Consider the following 25,213-nt stretch of genomic DNA (forward strand, 5'->3'; position numbering starts at 1 on the left):
TAAACATGGTATGTTCCCCCTTGATCCTACATTCCCTTCTAGCGATTGTACCATCTCTCTTTACAACGAAACTTTTTTGGAGTATTTACTTATGTTTATTTTCTTTCTCATTGCCCGTTCTCTTATCCTGCTTCAGTTTGCTTCCCATCAATACCAATTTATTAAAACTTATTGTTCAGGTCAATAACAATCAAATCCATTGGCACATTTCATTATTTTTTTACCCTCAATCTTTTCTTTCCTGGGCCTCTTTGTGATACATGGCACTGTAGGCTTTTCTTCTTTTTAAAACCTCTTTGAAAAAGTAAAATAAAACCTCTTTGACCTTGGCTTCTGTGTTGTCCCTCCCTCCTAGTTTTTTTTTCTATTTGTTTCTCTGTCCTTAGTTTTCTTTCAAGAACCTTCTTTCTCTGCCTGTTTTATAAATGTTATGGTTGCTTATGACTTTATTCTTCACCTTCTTCTTTCAGTCTGCACTTCCTTGCTGGTCGATCTCATCTCTTCTGATGGCTTCATCTATCACTGATGTACACATTTTCATCACCCACTTAGATCTATTTTTTGAGCTCCATACCCAACTATCCACTAGGCAGCTATCACTGAATGCCCAGAGCCACATAAGGTGCAATGTCAAAAATAGTACCAATCATATTTCTACCCAAATTTGTGTATTTGTTATAAAACCAATGCTATGGCTGTCCATCAAGTGACCAAGCCAAAAACTTGAGAACATTCTCGATTTTTTTCTCAGCCACCTGCCACCAAAATCTGTTGATTGTTCCCTATATCACAAGTCTGCCTTCTTGCCTTCGTCGTAACTACTGCCTTAAGTGTAGGCCTTCGTCATTTCTTACTTAGATTTCTTTAGGATTCCCTAAGCAGTTATACTTCTAACATTATACTTTTCTAATCAATATTCATACATAATCTTTTAAAAATGTAAGTCCAATTGCTCAACAATGTTAATGTATTTAAACTCCATGCTTATTGATTGGAAGAATTAATGTCAAAGTGTGCATACTACCCAAAGTGATTTACAGATTCAGTGCAATCCTATCAAAATTCTGATGCCAATTTTCATAGAAATAGAACTAAAAATCCTAAAATATGTATGGAACCAAAAAAAAAAAAAAGAAAGAAAGAAAGAAAAACAGTCTTAAGAAAGACCAAAGCTGGAGGCATCACACTTCCTGATTTCAAACTATATGACAAAACTATAGTAATCAAAACAGTATAGTAATCAAAGCAACATGGTAAAAACAAACACAGAAGTTAATGGAACAGAATAGAGAGCCCAGCAATAAAATCATGCATATATAGTAAATTAAATTACAACAAAGGAGCCAAGAATACACAATGGGGAAAAGATAATGTCTTCAATGTATGGTGTTGGGAAAAGTAGTTATCCACATGCAAAAAAATGCAACTGGACCGCTAGATTACACCATACTTAAAAATCAACTCAAAATTGTTTAAAGACTTTAAGTAAGATCTGAAATCGTAAAACTCCTAGAAGAAGACATAGGGGGTAAACTCCTTGATATTTGTGTTAGCAGGGATTTTTTTTGGATTCAACAAAAGCAAAAATGAACAAATGGGACTATACCAAACTATAAAGCTTCAGTACAGCCTTGGAAACCATCAACAAATGAAAATGGACCTTATGAAATAGGAGAACATATTTGCAAACCACACTGATAAAGGATTAATATCCAAAATATATAAAGAATGCAACAGTAAAACAAAACAAAACAAAACAGGACAAAAATGACTAAACCCAATTAAAAAATGGCTGAAAGATCTGATTACGCATTTTTCCAAAGAAGACATACAAATGGCCAACAGTTACATGAAAAGGTGCTCAACATCACTAATTATCAGGAAAATGCAAGTCAAACCCTCAACGAGATATCCCTTCACATCTGTTTGGATCTCTATTACGAAAAAGACAAGAGATACCAAATGTTGGCGAGAATATGGAGAAAAGGGAAACCTTGCACAGTGTTGGTGGGAATATGAACTGGTAAAGCCAGTATGGAAAACAGTATGGCAGCTCCTCAAAAAATTAAAATTAGAACTACCATGTGATCCAGCAATCCCGCTTCCAGGTATATATCCAAAGGAGATGAAATCATTATCTTAGAAGAGAGATCTGTACTCTAATGTACATTGCAGCATCATTCGCAATAGCCAAGGTATAGAAATAACCTAAGTGTCCATTGACAGATAGATAAAAAAAATGTGAGATATATATATGAGTATGATGGAATATTATTCTGCCTTTAAAAAGGAGGAGATCCTGCCATTTGCAACAACACTGATGATCTTGGAAGGCATTATGCTAAGTGAAATAAGCCAGACAGGCAAAGACAAATACTACATGCTATTATTTACATGTGGACTCTTTAAAAGGAAAAAAAAAAAAAAAAAGCTGAACTCACAGAAACAGTGGAAAGATGGTTGCCAGGGCTGCATAATGTGGGGGAAAAGGAGATGTTGATAAAGTGGTACAAACTTTGTTATGAGTAAGATCTGAGGATCTACGGTATAGTGTGGTGACTATAATTGATAATACTGTGTTGTATAATTGAAATTTGCTTTGAGAGTAGAATTTAAATGTGCTCATAAGGATAAATATGTGAGGTAATGGATGTGTTAGTTAACTTGATAATAAGAATCCTTTTACAATGTGTATCAAATCATCACATTGCACATTTTAAATATCTTACAGTTTTATTTATCAATTATATCAATAAAGCTGGAGTAAGTTTTAAAAATAATAAAAATAATCCCTTTATATAAATTGCATTTTAAAAGTTATCTCAAACTAATCAAAGGAAGTTTCCATAGACGTTTAGAAAATGAGTTTAGAAAATAGCTTCTAAACAGATTAAACGCTTGCTACCAAACTGGTTTTCTTAGAAATAAATACTTCTTGATTGTTGCTTTATTCTCCCAACAAGGATTAACAGTTTAATCCTTTTTAAAATTATTATTTATTGCATTCTTTTTATTGAAGTGTTATAGAAGTCCTGAAAATGTCACCTTTTTAGCAAGAAGAACATTCTTTGGAAACTCAAGACAAAAAAGCAACTGTCATTCTAGACTTCATGTATAGGTTGAATTTGATGTAGGATGACCAGTAATCTCTAAGTTTCTCCATTGAGTTTAGGACACACTATGTAGCAAACATCTGAGTTATTCAAAACTGAGAGTGTCTTATTATTGCAACTAAGATGAAGACACAAAAGTAAAATAATACATTCTTTTAAATGGTAATAAATAACAAATGATTATGATTTTCAGCAATTTTTTTGTCATTTAATGTTCGGCTTTAACAACTTTTTCCCTGTTTAATTGAGAGTTCACAAAGGGAGACCATAACGATACAAATTTGTGACCTAATACTCTGTCATGAGCTCACTGTTAAATGGAAGAGCTCCAGATGGTGATCATTTTCTATTTTAAAATGTTTTATATTGATGATGTTAAGAAAAACAAAATCCTTTTTAAAAGGTCAAAAAAAGATAGATACCTGAATCTATCACTTAGAAAGTCTAAGTGTCGCTTTCAGTATTATTTTCTACAAAATAGTATTCATTTCTGTTGTTTTTATTAACCTGGACCTATGTAACTCTTCTAAAGTGAACAATGCATTCCAATTTAATCAATGTTGTTGCAAATGGCAGGATTTCCTTCTTTTATTTTAAAGGAAGAAGCATCTCGTGCCTGCCATATAAATTTCTTGTTTAGTTATCCAGGCCCTAGAACATCGTTGGCATTCACAAATGTTTCTTATTTAGTAATGTCATGTTGCCAGACGTCCAGATATTGCCATTCAGAGCTATACTGCAAGTGTGCTTCTTTAATGAATGGTTCACATTAAAAATGTTTGAAATCCTTTCAGATGAAAAACACTTTAAATTCAGCAGATCATTTTTTTTTTTTCTCAATAGGCAAGAACTCATTAACGGAATAATACTGGTAACTGAGGCATTTTTCAAAGAAAATAATATCCCCGATAAATGCAAGCTGCATATCTTCTCATCTTTAGAATAAGTAGGCCTAGATTTCCTTTGTAAAAAAAAAAAGGACAGCGTGTTTTCAATTTATCTTATTGGCTTTGCGAACCAACTTCTCAGTATGGAGACAAATAAATATTGAGTGAACAAATCTAATTTGGGTCTAGATTTCTACCTTTAAGCCCAACTTCTAAACTTGTAATTGTCACTATTACCATATGGCTGACTGCCTTCTTCATCCCAGTCTCTGTACTGGGAGCCTTTTAGCTGTGATATGGCAGAGGTTTGCATATGAATGAGAACACCACCTTGGGTACATTTCCTAGATGTCCTTTTCTATCATTGTGTGTCTGTGTTCCCAGTACTTTAGGGTACTGATTTTGAGAGTAGTTATTAATAAGGCTTTAGGACTAGGTTATGATTAGAAGGACAAATGACATATTAGGCCCTTATTGATTGGTTGCTTCATATGGAAGATTCAACAACACAATCAGATACCAACTGGAGATAGTTAGGTTTGTATAGACTTGTTAGCTGATAAATTATGTATGTTTCTTTCTTAGAGCCTGAGATGGAAACAAGCTTAAATGTTTGAGGAACAACAAGAAGTTCAATGTGGAACAGAGGTGTGAACTGGGAGGATAGTGGTAGATGGTGGTGTCAGAGAAGTCGACAGGGTCCAAGTCATAGAACCTTAAGGAGCTCGCGCATTACGCTGAAGTAGTATGGGGAACCACTGGAGGATTTTCAATCAGGGAGCTTCATGTTCTGGTTTATATCCTGAAAGATCACTGGTTACTCTGTGGAAAGAAACTGTAGTGAGGAAGAGTGGACTTAGGCCAGTTCGGAAGCTATTGCAGTAGTCCGACTGAAAGGTGCTGATGGTTAGGGACCAGGATGGAAATGGTGAAGGAGATGAGAAGTGATTGGATTCTGGATATTTTTGGAAGATGAAGCTAATATAACTACTGCTTGATTAGATGTATGTCATAAGGGAAAGAGAAATCATAGATGACTTTAAGGTTGTTGGCCTGAACAACCTTATCTATGCAGTGTTATTTATCCTAAGATGAGGAGTCATGGAAGGATTGCCGGGTGGGAGGGGTGTATGCACCTGAATCAAGAGTTTTTTTTTGTTTTGAATCTGTTCAACTTTGATATACTTAGTAAACAGACATTAGAGCAGACGTTTGGATTCTGGATCTCAATAAGAAGCAGGAGTTATTAACTTACAGATGATATTTAGAACTATGCAACCAGATGAAATCGCTGGGGAATGAATGTGGGTGGAGAAGAGAAGAGAGCCAAGGACTGAGCTCTGGGCATTTTAACTTTGGGTCAAAACAGAGGTCAGGAAGTGGACAAGGAGCCAGTAAGGGAGAATGAGGAATAACTATTGAGGTAGAAGGAAGAAATCAAGGTAAGGACAGAGGATTGACCATTGAATTTGGCAAATTTACTTGTCACTGGTTGATATAAGAGAGATTTTAGTAGACTGACGAGAACCCAAGGTTGCCTGGAGTGGGTTTAAAAGAGAATGGGTGATGAGGACATAAAGAAAAATATGTAAACTCTTTTGAAGAGTTTTACTTCACGAGGGAGAAGAAATAGTGGTATCTGGAAGAGGACATGAGTTTTCAGCAGCTATTGCAGCATATTGTATAATGATAAACATGAACCAGGAGTGCAAATTGATGGTGCAGGGGGAAAAAAAGAAAGAAAGAAAATGTTTAGTCCTTAAGTTGTCCAGATGGATTGGGATCCTGAGCAAAAGGACACTTACGCAGGGTCAGTTTACCCATTTTCAAAGGAGGACACAAAGTCTATGGGTACAGATGTTCATTGGTTGATAGAGTAGATGATCCTTAGTGAAATTTTTCAGGGTTTTGTTTTCTTTCTTTTCTAAATGTTTAGAATGGTTTTCCCAAAAGCAGGAAAATTCACATGTATTCTGAATGATTATGCTTTTATTTATTTTTGTATTTAAATCCAAGGACTAAAGATACAAATTTTTATCATTCTAACTAGTTAACAAATTGTTCAATGTCATTTTTTATAGAGAGAATCCTTTCCCACCAATTTTCACTGCCAACTTGATCATATACCATATACACACACTTAGGTCTTTTGTGTACATTTTGTTCTGTTTCATTGATTTGATTTGGCTGTTTCTGGGTCAGCACCACGCTGTTTGAATTATCGCATCTTCAAACTATGTCTAAATACCTGTTAGTGCATGTCAAATCCTTGTCTTTTCATGTTGGGAGATATTAGTGTGATTCTTAGAATTTTCTGTATTTATATGTTACACACCGCCCTGGGCCCTTATGGCAGAAGATCGTGGTTTGACACTCAGCCTGTCTTTCCTTTTGATGCAAACTTTGTGTTTAGCAACTGTTCTCCGTAATTTGTAGTGTAGGCTCCTCCCTAAGTCATTTTAAGTGAACTTTATTTTCTTTTTAGGTTTTTTATTTCTCCCCCTCATTCACTTGACTTGAGAGAGGAAGGATTTGTGAACATAGATATCTATATCTCCTAGAGTTAATTTTCACATGTCTCTGCAATGCAGCCTTTGGTAGCTGTGTCTATGGGTTGGTCCTTCTTGGTTAATTTTACTTGTTCTCCATGAAGACTCAGGTAAGTCTTCCTCTATCAACATATTCTCCTAATATAGTTTTATTAGTTATCATTCATTTGTTCTTTTTAGCACTGTTAATTACAGTTACTGGATTTCTGCTCTTTCTACCTTATACTTTATTGTATCTCTTTGTACAAAATTTCATCTTTTTTCTTGTTTCTTCTGTGCTCTGAGCATCTTCATTGTATCTTCTGCCTTGTTGTTCTTGTTTTTCTGTGTTACAGATTCTGGATCTTTACTACTACTTTTCATGCCAAAATTATTTTTGTGATTGTGTTTTTCCTTACAGTCTTTATTTTTTTTTAAAAATCTACTTCTCTTGTTATTTTTACCTGCTTTTCTTTTCAGACTATTTTCTTTCCATCTCCTTTTATTTCATTTGTTTCTTTAAATTCCATTTCGTACACATGAACGTTTCCAAAACTTCACTTTTTTTCTTGTGATAATTTTTTTCCAAAATTATTTTCTCTGTATATTGAGCCCTCTATTCTCTCTCCGCATCATTGCAGCAGCTTTTGGTAGACTCAATGTGAGGGGTTCTTTGTTCTGTTCTGTTTTGTTTTCTGCTTATCAAAATTGCTATAATGGAGCTAGCTGTATGTAGGTTTTGGGTTTGACAGGCACTAGCATCTGTCCAGGGAAAGATATTGGTACTTTTTATGGCTATTTCCAAGCTTCTAAGCCTGAAATCTCCCTTCTATTTCCTGGTCTCTTCTCCAGAAATGTATTAACTATTATCTGTTTTATCTTTGTTTTTTTTGCTGTAACCTAACTCAGAATTCAAGTGTTTTTTTACCCAGGATATTCAAATTCTGGAATCTTTTGGGAGAAATGCAACTTTCCTTCTCTATAGAACTGAATAATTTATTCAAAAGTATTATCCTTTCCCCCCTTTTTAGTAAAAAATGGCAGTGCCTTATCTCTCATTTTTCACTCAATCCTGCTTTTTAGGGTAAGTCATCATATTAGCAATGTGATGTTCTTCCAGACAGAAGGTTTGATCATTCTCTCCTTAGGGGGGAGAAAAAGCATATTACAACTAAATTCCTTGTATTTCCTTTAAAAGACAAAAGGCTGGGCTTTATTTATACTTGTACATGTACAAGTATAGCATGTACGTGCATTTGCATGCATAGCGACACTACTAATTTTGAATAAATCATCTGTTTTCTAAATAGTATGTCCCAACCTCAACTGAGAAAGTTATAGATTGAGATTCTTCCACATTAACAATTAAAAATGTATTCTGAGAAGCATGGTTGACCATCTGTATTCAGCCCTTGGATCCTTAAACTGTGTTGCTATGTTGGCTCTTTCCGAATAAATCCTTGGTATAACTCATTTTACATATGGGTAGTTGTAGAAACAATGCTAATAATAAAGGTGTGTTTGTAGCAGTTTGTGAGTATGTGTTTGCTTTTGCAAGTGCCTTCTCTAGTGTGAGGATTGGCCATGTAGGTCAGATAGCTGCCTGGACTAGCTTGTCAGCAGTCTTGCAAGTGTGTTTCACGTTGACAAAGATTGGGGGGAATGGTGCTCTAAGCAACAAATGGGCTTGTGATATCTGCTTGGCAGTCTGGTCATAACTGACTGTATAGAAGTCTCTTAGCATTCTTTATTTACAAAACAGAAAGAAGATAATGAAAATCTACCTTAGAGCACTGTTGAGAGCAGTAACTGATATAAAGGTTTAATGACATTATGCACTGCTGTTTCTAGTACCCAGTGACGCTATTGCTGACTTTATTATTTCTTGAGTTGAATTTATACATCCATCATTGATAGTGATAATGGCCTAAGTTGAATAGTTTCCACTGGTGTCTGAGAGCACCTGTGGCTTAGCAATGTGCCAGAATATTTAGGGTCCAGGCTTTTTCTCTAACTTCCCTATTACTGACATTATTATTATTATTATTATTATTTTAATTTTCTCCACCTTTGGTCTTCACTTCTTGATTACCTTTTGGCCATATTGATCACAGGAATGTAATTTAACGTGTTCAACTCTCCAAATTCTCTGAATTGTGTTGAATTTAGCAATAGATATTCATTGACTGATTAATCATATTCATTTTACTGAGGATCTGAAATTCATTCTTTGAGAAATTTGGCAATGATATGTGTCAAATGTTTTGTTCTTGCTTTCATTAAATGTGACTGTAACTTTTCCTTCAGTGGTCGTGACTAACAGTATTATATACTGTATTCTTGCAGTAAAGTAAGCTAGACAAAATAAAATGTTATTAAAATAATAGGGAAGAAAAATAAAATAATAAGGAAGAAAAAATACATTTACAGTACTGTATGTACTTACTGAAAAGAAAATCCATGTATAAGTGGACCCACGCAATTCAAACCATGTGCTCAAGGGTCAACTGTATTTTCTTTAATGATATATATTTTCTCTCTTAGCTAATAGTCACTTAAACTAGAATCATTGGTCCCACCCTTTATATATACTTCTTGTCTCTGTTTAGATGATTCCCGAGTCCTATTAAATTGGTCTCTAAATTGTTTTTGGATTTTGGTCTCTTGTCTCCGTTCTTCAGTTCTTTCAGACTAGACCTTTCTCCACTCTCTAGTCACTGTGTTCAGTCTTAATCTTTTTTCTTGTCTGTATGAGCATATATTACTTCTTAAAATTGTTAGTAACTCAAGAGAAATGAAAACATATTTACACAGAGACATATAGGAAAATTCGTAGCCAGTTTATTCATAAGAACCCCAAACTGGAAGCAACTCAAATATCCATCAACCAATGAATGGATAAACAAATGTATTATATTCATGTAATGGATTAAAATGGAATAAAAAGGAATGAACTATGGATGCACCCAACATGGATCAGTCTCAAAATCATTAGATTGAGTGAAAGAAACTAGAAAAAAGTGATCTATATTATAGGATATTATTTGCATAACAATTGAGAAAGTGCACACTAATGTATAAAAGCAGATTAGTAGTTGTCTGAGCCAGGAGTGAGAACTGTAGGGTTGGGCTGCAAAGAAGAACAAGGTACAGTATCTTCTCGGTATAATTGAAATGGTTTGTATCTTTATTGTGGTGGCATTTTCACTGGTGTATACGTTTGTTAGAACTCATTGAATTGTGTGCTTTAAATAGATGCAGTTTATTGTATATAAATTATATACAATATAAAGTTGTACATAGAGTTGATTTAAAAAAAATTAAAACATCTTAAGAGAAGGGTTCTTGATTGCTTTCAGGATGCAGGCCGCATTTCTGAAGTCTGATCCCAACTTACTTTCCCTGCCTTTTTCTCTTCCACTTCTGGATACGTGCTTTCAGTTGCAGCTATCTTTATTGCTTTGGCTCATATTCTTCACCCTGTCTGAATTGTATTAGTCAGAGTTCTCCAAAAAACAGAACTGTAGGATATATAAAGATCATATAGAAGTCTTATTATGAAGGATTGGCTCATCTGATTATGGAGGCCGTGTCCCATGATCTGTCATCTGCAAGTTGAACTGAAGGGTCAAGAAAGCTGATAAAGTTTCAGTCCAAACCCAAAGTTCTGAGAAACAGGGAAGCCAATAAAGTAAATCCCAGTCCAAGTGTGAAGACCCAATAACCAGGAGTGCCAGAGTCTAAGGGCAGGAGAAGGTGGATGTTCCAGCTCAAGCAGAGAGCAAATTAGCCTTTCTGCCTTTTTACTTAATTCAGGCCGTCAACCGATGGGATGATGTTCATCATACTGATTAACGCTGTCTTCTTGACTCAGTTTACCAATTCAAATCCTAATCTTTTCCAGAAACATCCTCACAGAAATAATAGTTTACCAGATATGTAGACATTCCTTAGCCCAGTCAAGTTGACACATAAAATTGACCATCATAAGTTAGTAGGCTAGTGTTGAGAAGAGCTAAAGAGCAGGAGGCTAACACCCAGGAATGAAGGTTTTTGTCTGTCAAGTTAGACCTTTAATCCATAGTAGTAATGGTGGTGGTAGTGATGGTGGTGGTGGTGGTGGTCAGTAGCAGTAATAGTAGAAATAATAACAGAAGTAGTTATAAAAGTAATAGTAGGGGTGCATATATGTTTTTAAATTAGTGTTTTGGATTTCTTTGGATAGATACCCAGGAGTGGAATTGCTGGGTCATAAGGTAGTTTTATTTTCAATTTTTTAAGGTACCTTCATACTGTTCCGTAGTGACTGCTCCAATCTGCAATCCCACCAGCAGTACATGAGCGTTCCTTTTTCTCCACATCTTCGCCAGCATTTGTCATTTGTTGCTTTATTGATGATAGCGATTCTTACCAGAGTGAGGTGGTATTTCATTGTGGTTTTTATTTCAGTATCTGTAATGATTAGTGACATGAGCATTTTTCACATGTCTGTTTGCCATCTGTGTGTCCTCTTTAGAGAAATGTCTCTTCATGTCCTCTGCCCATTTTTTAATTGGGTCTATAGCCAAGACATGGAAACAGCCAAAATGCCCAATAGACAGTTGGATAAAGATAACTGTGGTACATTTATACAATGGAGTATTACTTGGCCATAAAGAAGAATGAAATATTACCATTTGCAGCAACATGAATGTACCTAGAGAATATTATGCTAAGTGAAATAAGTCAGACAGAGAAAGACAAATACCATATGATCTCATTTATGCGTAAAGAACAGAATAAATGAACAAACAAAACAGAAATATACTCAGAGATATAGGAAAAAAAACAAAAACTGATGGTTGCTAGATGGGAGGGGAGATGGGGGAGAAAGTAAAGGGATTAGAAAGAACAAATTAGTAATTACAATATAGCCATGGGGATATGAAATACAGTTTGAGGGATATAATCAGAAATGTTGTAAAGGTTATGTAGGGTGCCAGGTGGCCACTGGACTTATTAGGGAGACCACTTCATGGACTGTGTAGATTCCTGACCACTGCAGTGTACACCTGAATCTGAATAATATTGAATGTCAACTATAATTAAATATATATAGAGAGAGAGTCACAGGATGTGGAGTGCAGCATAGGGAATATTGTCAATGATATTGTAACAGCTATATATGATATCAGATGGGTAGTAGATTGGGGGGGTTATCCCTTTGTGCGGGTTGTAAATGTCTAATTATTACATTGTTTTGTACACCTGAAACCAATTTTTAAAAAAGAATACAAGACAACAATAACAAAAAGTAATAGTAATAAGGAAGAAGATTATGAAAATGACAGAAGAAAATATTTACTGAGTGTTTACTAGGTGCTATTATTTATCTGAATTATTTTACTCAATCTTTACAATAATCCTAGAAAACATGAATTAATATTATCCTTACTTAATGGGTAAGGAAACAGAAACAAAGAACTACATAACTTGCTCAAAGTCACAGAGCTAGTCAGTGGTAGGGATGAAATTTTGGTGGGTAATCAGGATTGTTGAACAAATCACTACTTAGATCTATATTTAGATTATATAGATTCCTAGGTAGATAACTCATGGCTGTCTTACCATTATCTCTGCCTTTCACTGTGGTTTTCAAGTTTCCTCAGATCAAGAGCAGGCAGGTACAGTAGTAGGCTCACAACATTTGACCTTAACTAGTTTTTCTAAGTTATTTTGTACATTTTTCAGCAGCAAAACCAAACTAGGTTTCGCATTATCCCCATTTGTTGCAAGAAAAGAGCCATTCTTCTAAAATTGGACACATTTTGGTTCTAACTTAGAAGGTTAACACATTTTAAATGGATAATCCATTCCAATTATTATTTTAACAGTGGCTTGACTTAGTTAACAAAGAGAAACACCAGTGGCTCTTTGTTTCTATCATCTATAGAGAAATACATTCACACACACACACACACACACACACACACACACACACACACTTAATACTTTGTTTTCTTATGGCAGAACTGAAATTTTTAACTTTCAACGCTATTCACTACTCTATGATCTATGCTATATTTGCATTTAATGAGGAACACTATGCCTTGACTTTTTCTAATGAATACAATGACTTTTATGAAAAGAAAATGGCTTCAGAAGGTTAGAGAAAGGTTATAAGCAAATGTTCTCACAAAGTTGCTGAAATAGGAAAGTAAAGGAAATCACTCTTTTCCTGGAAACTTTATCTAATAGAAAGAGTCATTTTACTTTGGGGAGATTTGGGCAGATATTTCTCTATCATTTTGGAGGGGAAATTTTAAATTGGCTTTATCTCCAAAGGCATGAAAGATTCCTGTTCTGCATTTTTGTTTATTTATTATAGCATCCTTTTAGGACACACTGGGTTATTTTAGTATATCTCAAATATTACAGTTGTTTTTTATGTGAAACACTGTTGTTCTTTTTTGTATGTTTCCAAGTTTGGAAAGACCAGAGTATTAATAATGAAGTCATCTCTCTGAAGTAGTTTCTTCTGTACTTCGTATGCTACAGTGGATTTTCTTTTACACCTATTCAGAGAATTTCTGTTCAGTTTGTTATTAGTAATTACCCCTCAGTAACTCTCTTCATATCTATTTTTTTGATAGCACTTCCCTAGTTTATACCTATATTGTGTATCATTCTTCCCTGAGTGTATTATCTTATACTTCTTTATATTAAGTCTCATCTTAGACCTATCCTTCCAAATCCTCAAGTTGTCCCTATCTATCCATGTACATGATTGAGCTTCCTTCCTTTTTTTTTTTTTTAAATCCATCCTAGATTTGTGTCATCTACCAACTCGATCATATTGGAATTTACATTCTTCTTTAGGTCATTAATGACCATCTGGAGAGACTAGTTCTCTTCCCCGTGGGACTCTGCTGGATATACTGCTGGATGTTCTCAGTTGTAACTCTGTTGATAAAGATCCATTGCTTCCTTCCCATCGTAGAATTTTTTTATCCATTGTACTATACTGTTACCTAGGCAGTGGCTCTACCATCTCTGCTTCCTGGGTGCTCCTAGGTCAATCATGCTTTTGTAAGATACAAGTAAAAATCATTATGTTCCCTTATCTACTTATGTCATTGCTTAATTTTAAAAAAAGTTAATTTGGGAAAATACTGTCCTTAAATAGAAATTTTTCAAAAATTTCCTTCGAATGTCAATGAGTCTTTAAAAATATATTAAGTGAGAAAACATTTTAGAAGAGCTGCTTGAGTCTTTGCCTTTTCCATGGAAAGTGGTCTCTAGTTATTTGTATTTTAAGAAAAAGAATAATTATTTTCCCCACAGCTGAGAGGATGACTTAAATATATGTATTCTTTTCCCTGAATGTGGATTGCATTTTCAGTAAATTAGTCTGCTTCAAGGTGGTTTTCTAGATGAGACACCGTTCATTTACAATTTTCAGAGCATAGTGCAGAGTCATATGTGTATTCATTTTTAAAGTTATATTTTTTCCTTTATTTTCAGGAAAAAGAAGAAGTAGAAGGAATATCAGTAGGTGCTATACTTTCTGACTATCAGCGTGTTCGAGTAGAAAATGTGTAAGAGAACATTATTTGTCTTATATTTTTAAATTATATGTATTTTAAGAATGTGAATAAATAAAAAATATAATTATATCCAAATAATAAATAGATATGATATTCTACATGCCCTATGAAATTAACTGTAAATATTTACCTAAGTAACAAAAGTTGCACTTTTAATTTTTTCTATCCTTATATCACACATGGAGAAAACTCTTAACTTACTATAAGGAGAAATAAATTACTTATAAGTTGAGGCAAAGATTTTTAAATTCAAAAGTATTATTTTCAATTTTTCCTTATTTGAATTGGTACACTCTTCTAATCTCTTTTAACATATCATCATTTGTAACAAAAATCAGAATCTAATAGAAAAAATGCAGTAACATTTCAAAGTTAAAAAAAGCTTATTAAGGAATTTACCCTTTGGTCCTTAGAATTCAGTTATTAGCCAAAAATATTCATGAATGAAATGCTTAAGTGTAAAGCCATTCAACTTTCAAGGAATTTTTAGGTTGTTGCTCCCCATTCTTTCTCACCCCCTAAAGGATGTAGCACTAGTGAAACATTGTATGTATCTACAAACACCAAAACAGTCCTTTCCATTAATCTATTAAAACACCATAAGGTCAGATGATAATATTGATTATTTAATGTTGGTTTGGCAAAACATCACATGAATGTATTTATTTTTTCATTTTTAATTTATTTGGATTAGTAAAATATTGTACAGAGACTTATACATAGTTATATTAGCAGAAAAGAAACTGTGGACTCCAGTATTTATCTTGAGCATAACTTAACCTGGAAATAACTTTGCTATTCAAAATGATAAATGGAAATAAGAGGTGTATTTATGTAATAGTTTCATATTCTTGACAAAGAAACATTCATATTGACTATCTCATTAAATACTTACATGGAACTGAATACTTACAATGGAACTGAAATCAAATTAAAATTTTTATTTTATTTATCTCCCCTAATTCTACAGTGAATTTAAGACAGTTAAAAATACAGAATTTTAAAAGTAAATGAAAGGAAAGTAAGGCAAAGCATAATTATGTAAAGGGGAATGTGGTGATCTCATAATTGGGAGTATATTGGAATATCTCTGGAGTATCTCTACAGAGTGGAGGTAGAAATAGGGGAGGTCAGACATTTATTTTGAAAATGTTTTCCTTACATTCTGACTACCTACTTTTGAAAACAACTGATCTACAGATGGAGATGGATTGCATATTCTTTAAGCCATATGCTAGAAATGATATTATTCTCCTCAGTTTTTAGTCACCTTCCCTAAGAATTACTTAGTTTACAGATCTGTTATTTTAATAGTTTCAAACCCAGTGGTTTCATGGGTAGCCAAAGTGTAGATAGGACTGACATCTATTTATAAAAGTTAAAAAGCCAATGAAAATGCCCTTGATTAGAAGGCTAAATGGAAGAAGGGCCCATAGCATATTTGGATAGAGGCAAGATTTTTCTTAAAATGCAGTCTCAGATGCATTTCAACATATGGTTATAAAATGCCCAGATTTTATACCATAAAGCATATCTGCAAAAATTTTATCCTTGAAAATTTTAAAGCAGTGTTACTGAGAGTCCATTAGTCTCCAAACTCAGTTTTGAATTAGCCTGTCTTCAGTTTGTAGTTTCTGTTGCATCATTAAATTTTCAAGATATCGAGCATTTAATAAATGTCACAAGCTCAAATGCAACAATGATTTACAAAGGAAATGTATTTGAGTCATATTTTGAACTGTTAAAAATTTTAAACAGGTGAAGAAGTTTGACTTAAGTCTAAAACAGTCAAAAGATCGTAGATATCAAAGCAACAACCAAGAATTTTGCAATGACAGAAAGAGTTTTTTTCAGTAAAAAATAAAAAATCTTAGCTAAAAGTGGTAGGCATTAAACATTGGTAAGAGGACAGCAAGAACTGTAATGCTTGTGTTACATGGGTAGTTTCAGTTTTATCATTTTTATGTTTATTAACTGTGTGAACACTACTCTAGATGCTCTGGGACATTTTACAAATGAAAATTATATAATGGTCTTTCTAGTAAGAAAGGTTTTGATTTCTTTGAAAGTCAGTCTCTATGTACATGAAAAACTAGTAATATTTTTAAGACTGTGGATGAATCAATGTCCAAACATGTGGTACATTTACGAAGTAGTGGCATTTTCTGAGAGAGCAGCGTGGGCTAGAGTAGCCAATCAGGTAGCCTCACAGACATTAGGGATAATTGGCTTTAAAGCTGTATTTCTTATTTGAAATCTTATCTAAGCCACTTACAGTGTGACATGGGCAAGTCACTTGGCTTGGCCATTTATTGAATACCTATTTTATCCAGGCATTGTACTATGTTCTTTGTATTACTTTTTTAATCATAGTTTTCCTTGTAAATAATTACTTTTAATTATAGTTCTCCTTGAAAAAGTGACATTGAAGCAAAGGCATGAAGCAAGTAAAGAAGGTAGGGAGCACTGCTAGTGTAAGGCAAGTGTGAGCAGGCCAGGGGTGGCGGCTGGAGTGAGGTCAGAGTAGTGTGAAATGAAGTAGAAGATATACCAGAGCGAGATCCATGTAGGTCTGTTGTAAGAACTTTTACTGGGAGTGTTGGGGAGGATTTTGAGCAGAGGAATCCCATGATTTGTTTTATGTTTTAAAAGGATCACACTGGCTGCTGTATTGAAGACTGATTTTTAAAAGGGCAAGGATGGAAACAGGGAAGGAAGTTAGGAAGATAATGACACGGGAGAGAATGGTAGCTCAGACCAGGGTGTTAGCAGCGGTGTTGGGAAGGAGTGATCCTATTCTGCGTGTGGTAGATTGGATGAGAAATGTGAAGAAAAGAGGAGTTAAGGATGACTTCACTTTCTAATCACTTAATCTTCTCAAGATCTTTTAAAGTAAATATCGTTGTTCCTATTTATGAATGAGGAAATTAAAGACCCAGAGCTTGGTTTTGACTTGCCAGCATCACCTCACTAGTGAGTGCAGATGTAGTTTTCAAACCCAGATTTATCTTGACTCCAAAACCCAGATTCTTTTCCCTGCACCTCAATGTAAAATGCGTAGTACAATGCCTGCAGCGTATTACGGTAGGTGCTCAGTATGTTGTACATTTTGTTCTTATAATTTTCTTTTCAGAGTCAAATTCCTTTAAAAATTTTCAAAGTTAGTAGATAAGAATAGTTCATGTAACCATAGGTATTGTAAAGTTAATCAGCATATGATTATTTTATCATGCTAAATTGCCTATTTTGCATATGCTTCACAATTTTGATACCCAAGGAAGTTCTGAAAACAAGAATAATCATCCATTGGCATTTAGAAGCTCTTTTGCATAGGTTTCTAAACTTGTAGAGTCTTACTAAAATTAATACTTCTAAACTGCCTGGAGATTTCATTTTTATCTGTTTATGTATAGCCTGTGGAAATTAAATATGTTTATGTTGTATATATAAACTTCATTATGCAAAACATGTTTTTAAAACCATTTTAAGTGCTAAAATCCTTGAGAGAAGCATTATGTTTAAAATCAAAGTAATTGCTATGGATCCAAGTATAGAACATTAAGATGTCATCTGATTTTTTTCTTTTTCTTTTATAGGTGTAAGAGGCTTAATCTTCAGCCTTTAGCTTACCTTTGGCAGAGAAACCAAGAAGATTTGCTCCAAGAGATGATATCATCTAACATTCAAGCAATCATCATAAAAGTGGCAGCTTTGGGTATGTACCAGACTTAAGGGAGCTTTCTGTACCACACAGATAATCTGAGTTCACTAATAAGCAATTACAGCAAAAAAGGAAGTATGACTTAGAATATAAAAATGTGGAGTCATCAGCTGAAGAAATTGAGTAAGGCGAAATTTTACCAAGGTAATTAATAGTGAGCCTCATAATTTTTTTTTTTATAAATATGTAACTGCCTCTAAAACTGGCATTGTATTGTGATCCTTTGATTTAAGTTCTTTTTATAGGATTTGGAATTCAGGTTCATAGGTACCAAGAAATATAGGTTGTTGTTTTTTTTCTTAAGCTTTTTAAAAGCTGTATTTGGCACAACACATATTTTCCTTGTATTTTTTTAACGTATTTTGAATAATGCTAAAGTAGAATGATTGGCTTTGTTTGTGGTATCAGAAATAAACAGAGTAGTGGGTTTTTGTTGGGATTGGTGAGAAAATCATGTTTGAGAGAATGTCATTTGATCCGTTAGCATAGACAAAACAGGCAAGTGGTAATTTAATTCAAATATGGGTATTACATACGAACATATTAATTTGTTTTGAATTTTTATAATTATATTCATTTTTGAGAAACCATAGGGTTTGAGCCCAGTACATTTATTTCATGAACCCATTACAGGAAATGCCCTGGAGCCTCACAATTCTCAGAGCCTAAATTATGTACCTCATTTGAGAGTGTTTACCTTTCTGATCTCTGAAATAATGAGGTCTCAAATTGTGGAAGATTTTACAAACAAATTCACATTTTTAAACAGCATTACAAGAAAGATCCCATAATATTTCTCCTTGATAAAAACACCAAGCTTCTCTCTTCTTGTTGAAGTCTAAGTATTGTCTTTAGTGGAAAGCCTTAGAGAACTTGCAGTTGACCACATTAGCTGTTAAAAAGAGAAAGACTGAGGTGGTGTTGTGTTCTCATTTTTGAGAAAATGTCGCTTGGCCACTCTTATGATTGAAGTTCTCACTATAGATCTTTTTGTCATATAAGTTTCTATATAAATCTACACAGAGTGTATTCTCTTGCTCTCTCTTTTGGATTTTCTAAGCTAGTCTAGCTCTGTAATGAAGTTCATGACACATCTCACTAGACAGTACAACCTTAGTCCCTTTTACTCATACAGAATGGAATGGATTAGAACCCAGAGAGAACCTGCCCCATGAGAAAGAGCCATAGAACACGACCTTACTACCACTTCTGTTATAGTATGTAACTGAAATTGTGTGTCTTTTCATTGGTGTGTGTGCCTCTATGTAGGGGTCAGAGACGGTGATTAAATGTATGACACTTTTGAGTGAAGTATAAAATTGGGCTAATTTGTCCTTGGCCTCTCAATGACAGAAGTATACATCTGATTTTAACAAGTACAGTGCATACGATGAGTAGTTTCTGTGGATTATCTATGTAAAACTGAAAGTTATTCTCAAGAACAGTATTAAAGAAAGGTTTATGGAGGGGCACATTTCTTCTAAAGACACAGAAACATATAAATGATGCAATGTAGGCTTCCAGTCTTCACTCCTGGCTTTTAATGTTTTCAGAAAAGGTTTTAAGCAAAAAAAAAAAAAAAAATGGGACAATAGGATCTTTCCATGGGGAGAAGCAGTCAGCAAAGTTTTGTGGCCCTTGAGATTATGGGATGGTCTTAGAAAAGGGTTGAGCCTACCTTAACGTATAAAGATATATTTCCAATAATTGTGTTATATACCCTTCATGTCTGTGGGTTCAGGGAACTTATGAAATTTTCACATTAACAGCTTAGTATCTAAAGAAATTTCTGGGTTTTAGACTTATTTAAATAACCATCTTCACATTGGATTTAAGACCAATCCTGCCTTTTGGAAATACTTATTTTTAATTATGAGTATTACATGAAAACACTCTTTCCATATAATGTTAAATTTTCATAAATAAGAAAAGATTTCATATGTGATCTAGCCTCTCCTCTCCCGCTAACTACTCTGTTCCCAGAGATACACACCTGGGTGATGACTGATCAACTTGTTAGATCACTTTTTTTTTTTTTGGTATGTGTATATGTATATATAGAAATACTATGATTGTTTTATGGCTTTTTTAATATGACATGAATGGTATTGATCTCTGTGTATTGATCGCAACTTGCCTTTTTTCCTCAACAATGTATCTTGGAGATTTTTTCCATGGCAATGAATATAGATCTACCTCATGTTTTGTTTTGTTTTTAAATAACCTTTTATTGAACTGTGACATAAATGCAAAAAAATGCACAAATTCTTAGTGTACGACAAAGAATTGACGAACTTGATGAAATTCAATGCATTTTTCCCAAAGTAAACATACCTGTGTAATCAACACCCAACTCTAGATGTGGAACATTGTTAATACACTCTTTTTCAATACTTGCCGAAGGTAACAACTCCTGTGACTCTGAAAACTGTAAATTAGTTTTCCTGGTTTTGAAGTTAATATGATTGAGTCAAACAGTGTATTCTCTATTGTGTCTGGCTTCTTTGGCTCAAATTATGTTTATGAGATTCATCCACATTATTGAATGAAGCAATAATTTGTTGATTACTCATTATGGTATAGTTTCATTGTAGGACTATACCACAATTTAATTGTCCATTTTATCATTGATGACGTGTCAGTAGTTTCCAGTTTGGCACTATTACAGTCATGTACTGCCTAATGACATTTTAGTCAATCATGGACAGCATATACAATGGTGGTCCCATAAGATTATAATGGAGCTGAAACATTCCTGTCGCCTAGTGGTGTCGTGGCCATCACAATGTTGTAGCACAACGCATTACTCACGTGTTTGATGCTGCTGTGAACAAAATCACTGCCTTGCCAGTCAGAAAAGTATAGCACGTAAAATCATGTACAGTACATAATACTTTATAATGATAAACAATTATGTTACTGGTTTATATATTTACTATACTATACTTTTTATTGTTACTTTAAAGTGTACTCTTTCTTTTTCTAGAAAACTTTATTTAAAACAGCATGCCATGTTATGCCAGCAGTATTCCTATCTATCTCATGTTTACTACATCTCTTGATTGCATCATTTTCTCTTTTGCTTGATGTAACTTCACGTTGTTTTGTACAGTAGCATCCTGTGCGGCCTTGTCACTAGGCCTAGGGAAAGTATAGCCTAGATGTGTGGTAGGCTATACCATCTAGGTTTGTGTAAGTGCACACTGTGATGTTCACTTAATGGCGAAATCACCCAATGACGCATTTCTCAGAACATATCCATGTCTTTAAGTGGCTCATGACTGTATAAATAATGCTGCTATGAACATATGGGTCATGTTGTGTATTTTCTGCCCCAGTCCTAACCTAGATTCCATTTCTTCAAGATGCCCAGATATCTTTTAATGGGATTTTTTTTGTGTCCTTGTCTGGGTGTGTGTAATGAAAAATTTGATTCTCAAGGACACATAATATGTTATTTATTAGAAAATTCTGTAATTACTAGGAACAAAAAGACCAAGTAGCAGGTCTGTAACACATTATTTCCAGTAACTGGGATAAAGCCCCTGAAAAGAAAGAAAGAAGAACCCATATAATCTTATAAACATTAACTACTGGCCTCATGGCATACACAAATAAAGCAAAGTCACTAATGATATTTACTGTCTGAGGAGAGTCCGTATCTTTGGACAGTCTTTAGCATGATGTGTCTGGTTGCTGTGATTGATTTCGGTAAACAAACCTGGAATCTTTGGGTTTGGGGCATGACTCCATAGAACATGTCATGTAAAATGTGTAACTATCTGAATATGAACTAGAGATATTTTACAACTGAGGTCGCTATCTTCTGTGTAAGTGATGTAAACTACATGCATTGCTTAGAGACCTTACATGTTAACCTGTGTCAGACCAGGTCTAGTATACCCAGAAAACACCCGGAGGGTGATACTGATGGTTCTGACCCCCTCCCTGCTTCTCCTGGCCCTTTACCTGTAGTCTTGAAATTATTAGTAAAGCGTGATACCAGGTAAGGAGCCTCTGGTTTGTATGAATCTGATTTGACAATCCAGTCTTTTGTTATTGTAAACTGGACTAGTTGATAGGATTTTTTTTTCCTGTCCCACAGATATAAGACACCTCTGGGCAAGAAAAGAGAGAGCGTAGAAAATCATGATGAGGACTCAACTATTGTTCACAGCTCTGGTACAAACAGGACCCTTTAAAATAACAAAAGAGATGGTAGTTGGAGAAAACACAGCAGACCATATTTACCCATCTCTGGCAAACCTTCTACTTCTTGAAAGTTGTATTTGCTTACAAAATAACTAAATTAGTCACTAAAAAAACCATACAGGCAGTTGAAGACCAAGGTCAGGTGACCACTGAATGCTAAAAAGTGAGCATTATTCTGTATAAGAGTTAGGGCTCTTTATAGAAAATACCAGCAAAAGCCTGGTGAATAATTAATGTCATGGATTATTATAATTTACAATCAGGGGCCACATCACTATTTTAGACATTGTTGAATATAAAAGATTATTTAGGTTGAGCAGATAAATGATATGACAACTAACCTGCTATAGTAGGTTAACGCTGGGATTTGGCAGTCTTACCCTTTGAGGATTAAATGCCGTACTCCTTCCCTGAACAATAACTGGAATATTCCTTTTCAAACAGTAATAAGAATGGTCCATGTGCAAGCAAGCCTGTAGAGGCTTTATAATGAATGACCAGAGGAAGACTACAATTTGATGTTGTTGGCACACATGATGACGTGACGGATGTAGCTCACGAAAACCTAGCTCTTGGGAAGCTGAGAGAATATTCAGAGGGCAGTAACAGATCTGCTGGCTTAGTTATCAAGCATAGAGCTGCATGGTAGAAAAAATTCTAAACCATCCAAAAAAAAGAAGCACAAGGGAGGTAAATGAAAAGATAGAAGGAGATAGATAACTGACTCAACAACGTAAATTTATTTAGATGGCTTCTTAAAAATGGGATGACAAAATAAGAAATCGATGGAATTTCCAAAGGATTTAATAAAGCACTGTTAATGTTTTAAGAGATGGGAGTGGCATTCTAACACTGCCTTTTAAAATGCTGCAGTGAATTTATGCTATCCTAATTTGGAGTTCAGGCCAATTATGAGGGTCATGATTTAGAATGGAAAATAATTAAACGGGGCTGAATTTATTCTCTCAGTTAAGCCATCAAATCTGAAAAAGAAAACAAAAAACTGACAGGCCAGATCTGTCTTCCCAATCCCCAGAAAGGGGTCTTAGGCTATATGCCCCCATGGGGGTGGAATACAGAACTTCTTAGGATTGTTAGATACTGAGCTAAATGAATAGCAATCTCTGTTAAAGATAGGGATTGTACACTGAAAGGCTTAAAGGTGAGACTTGAGCCTAATGTATGGAGATGCTCTAGTGGAAAAAAATCAAAGTAAGGCTAAGGTTAAGACGACTTAAGGAGAGGGTGAGATCAGCATGATGCAGAGTGACATGATCCCTTTGTCTCTCCCCTTCAATGTACAACTAGTGGGACATCTATAACCCAATAAAGGTTCCTCTACTCAACACACTAGGAAGCCTGAGAGATCCACATACTGGTATTCGTACATCTAGAGGTGGGTGAATTGGAATGCATACAGGAAGCAGAATGGGGGGAATGACAGGGACGGTGCCCCGTGACCCTGGTTCCTCAGCCACCACAGCTGAGAACGCAGCCCCAGTGAGCACAGTAGCAGTGAAGGAGATGGTGTCCTTGACTCCGGACTCCCACACGGCCCCAGCAAAGGAAAATAAGGCCAGCAGTGGTATCAGTGCCCACTACTCTGGCTCCTGCACCTGACTGCAGCGGTGCCCACAGCAGAGAGCCTGATAACAGCAGCAGAGATAGCTCAAGTGACAACAGCAGGGCTAAGGAACCTGGCTTTTCCCCCACCTGATTCATCCCCCACCATGGGGGTGGTCCCCCAAGACCTAAGTGACCCAGACTCAGCGGGGGCACCCACCATCTCAGTAACCCTCGCTGTGACACTCATGACCACAGCAACACCCACCACCACAGTAACAACAGTAGTAGCAAGGTACCAGCAACCCCAGAGGCACAAGCAGCACACTTAAGAGAAACCAAAACTTGCACTCTAGAGTCACCTTCTGGGAAGTAAAAGAAAGTCCTCTATTCCCAACCTGATGAATTGTTAAAATCAAAATGATACCTAAATAAGAAAGATGTTTGCTACTTCAGTTGTGTTGGCAGAGCAACCATCCATCAAGCACCATGAACAACTGTGGTTAACATGGTATCACAAAAACAAAATGATAATTTTTTCTGAAACCAAGCTAAAAGTCATAGAAGATTGAGATTTAAATGATAGAGAATTCAAAATAGTTGTCATCAAGAAACTCAGTGAGATAGATGAAAACTCAGAAAAGCAGTTCAGTGAGCTCAGGAATAAAATTAATGAACAGAAAGAGTACTTTCCAAAGGAGATTATAACTATAAAAGCCAGCAAAAATTCTGGAGCTGAAGAACTGAATAAATGAGATGAAGAATGCATTAGAAATCACTGGAAATAGAGCAGGCTATATGAAAGAGAATTCTCGAGCTCTCAGATGGAGGTCTAAAAATGACTCAGATGGAAGAAGAGAGAGAATTAAGATTTAAAAAATGAAAGAACTTTACAAGAACTATCTGTCTCTATTAGAAAGGGCAATATGTGGATAATGGGTATCCCAGAAGAAGAGAGAGAGAAGGTAACAGAGAGCCTATTCGAAGAAATAATGAGATCTTTCCAAACATAGGAAAGAAACTGGACATAAAAGTGCAAGAGACTAACGAAACACCCAATTACCTCAATGTAAAAAGACCTGCTCTAAGACACATTATATTAAAACTGTCAAAAGTTAATGATAAAGAATTCCCAAGGTAGCCATGGAAAAAGAGACAGTAGCCTACAAAGGAAACCCTTTCAGGTTATTACCATATTTCTCAGCAGAAATTCTGCAAGCCGGGGGGGGGGGGGGGGGGAGACTGGAATGACATATTCAAAATATTTGAAGATAGTAACCACCAGCCAAGAATACTGTATCCAGCAAAGTTGTCCCTTAGATATGAAGGAGAAATAAAAGGTTTCCTAAACAAAAGCTGAGGGAATTTACCAACACAAAACCTGCATTACAAGTAATGTTGAAAGGTTCTTCTTCCTGAAACAAAAAGACAAAAGTATATGAAACTTTGAGTAAGTGACAAACAAATAAACAGAAGCAGAAAATTGCAACTCTGTTTTAGAATAGGGTACTAAACATGTAATTATAAATGTTAAAGGGTAAAAAGCATTAAAAATAACTATAGCAACTTTGATTTGGTCATGAACACACAACAATATGTGACA

The 25,213-nt window shown here is 35.0% G+C and overlaps 1 protein-coding gene across 2 annotated transcripts in view; it reads left to right on the top strand.

The window, feature by feature from the left end:
- DPH6 (diphthamine biosynthesis 6) overlaps positions 1–25,213 on the top strand; it is a 151,550-nt gene that overhangs the window by 74,563 nt on the left and 51,774 nt on the right. For both annotated transcript variants that reach the window (XM_019725545.2, XM_019725543.2), the window contains exons 4-5: positions 14,032–14,105; positions 17,711–17,829. In XM_019725545.2, the coding sequence (XP_019581104.2) occupies positions 14,032–14,105; positions 17,711–17,829 (193 nt within the window). The remainder of the gene's footprint in view (positions 1–14,031; positions 14,106–17,710; positions 17,830–25,213) is intronic.

This window comes from Rhinolophus sinicus, linkage group LG03 (genome assembly GCF_036562045.2).
Source record: "Rhinolophus sinicus isolate RSC01 linkage group LG03, ASM3656204v1, whole genome shotgun sequence".
Classification (NCBI taxonomy): domain Eukaryota; kingdom Metazoa; phylum Chordata; class Mammalia; order Chiroptera; family Rhinolophidae; genus Rhinolophus; species Rhinolophus sinicus.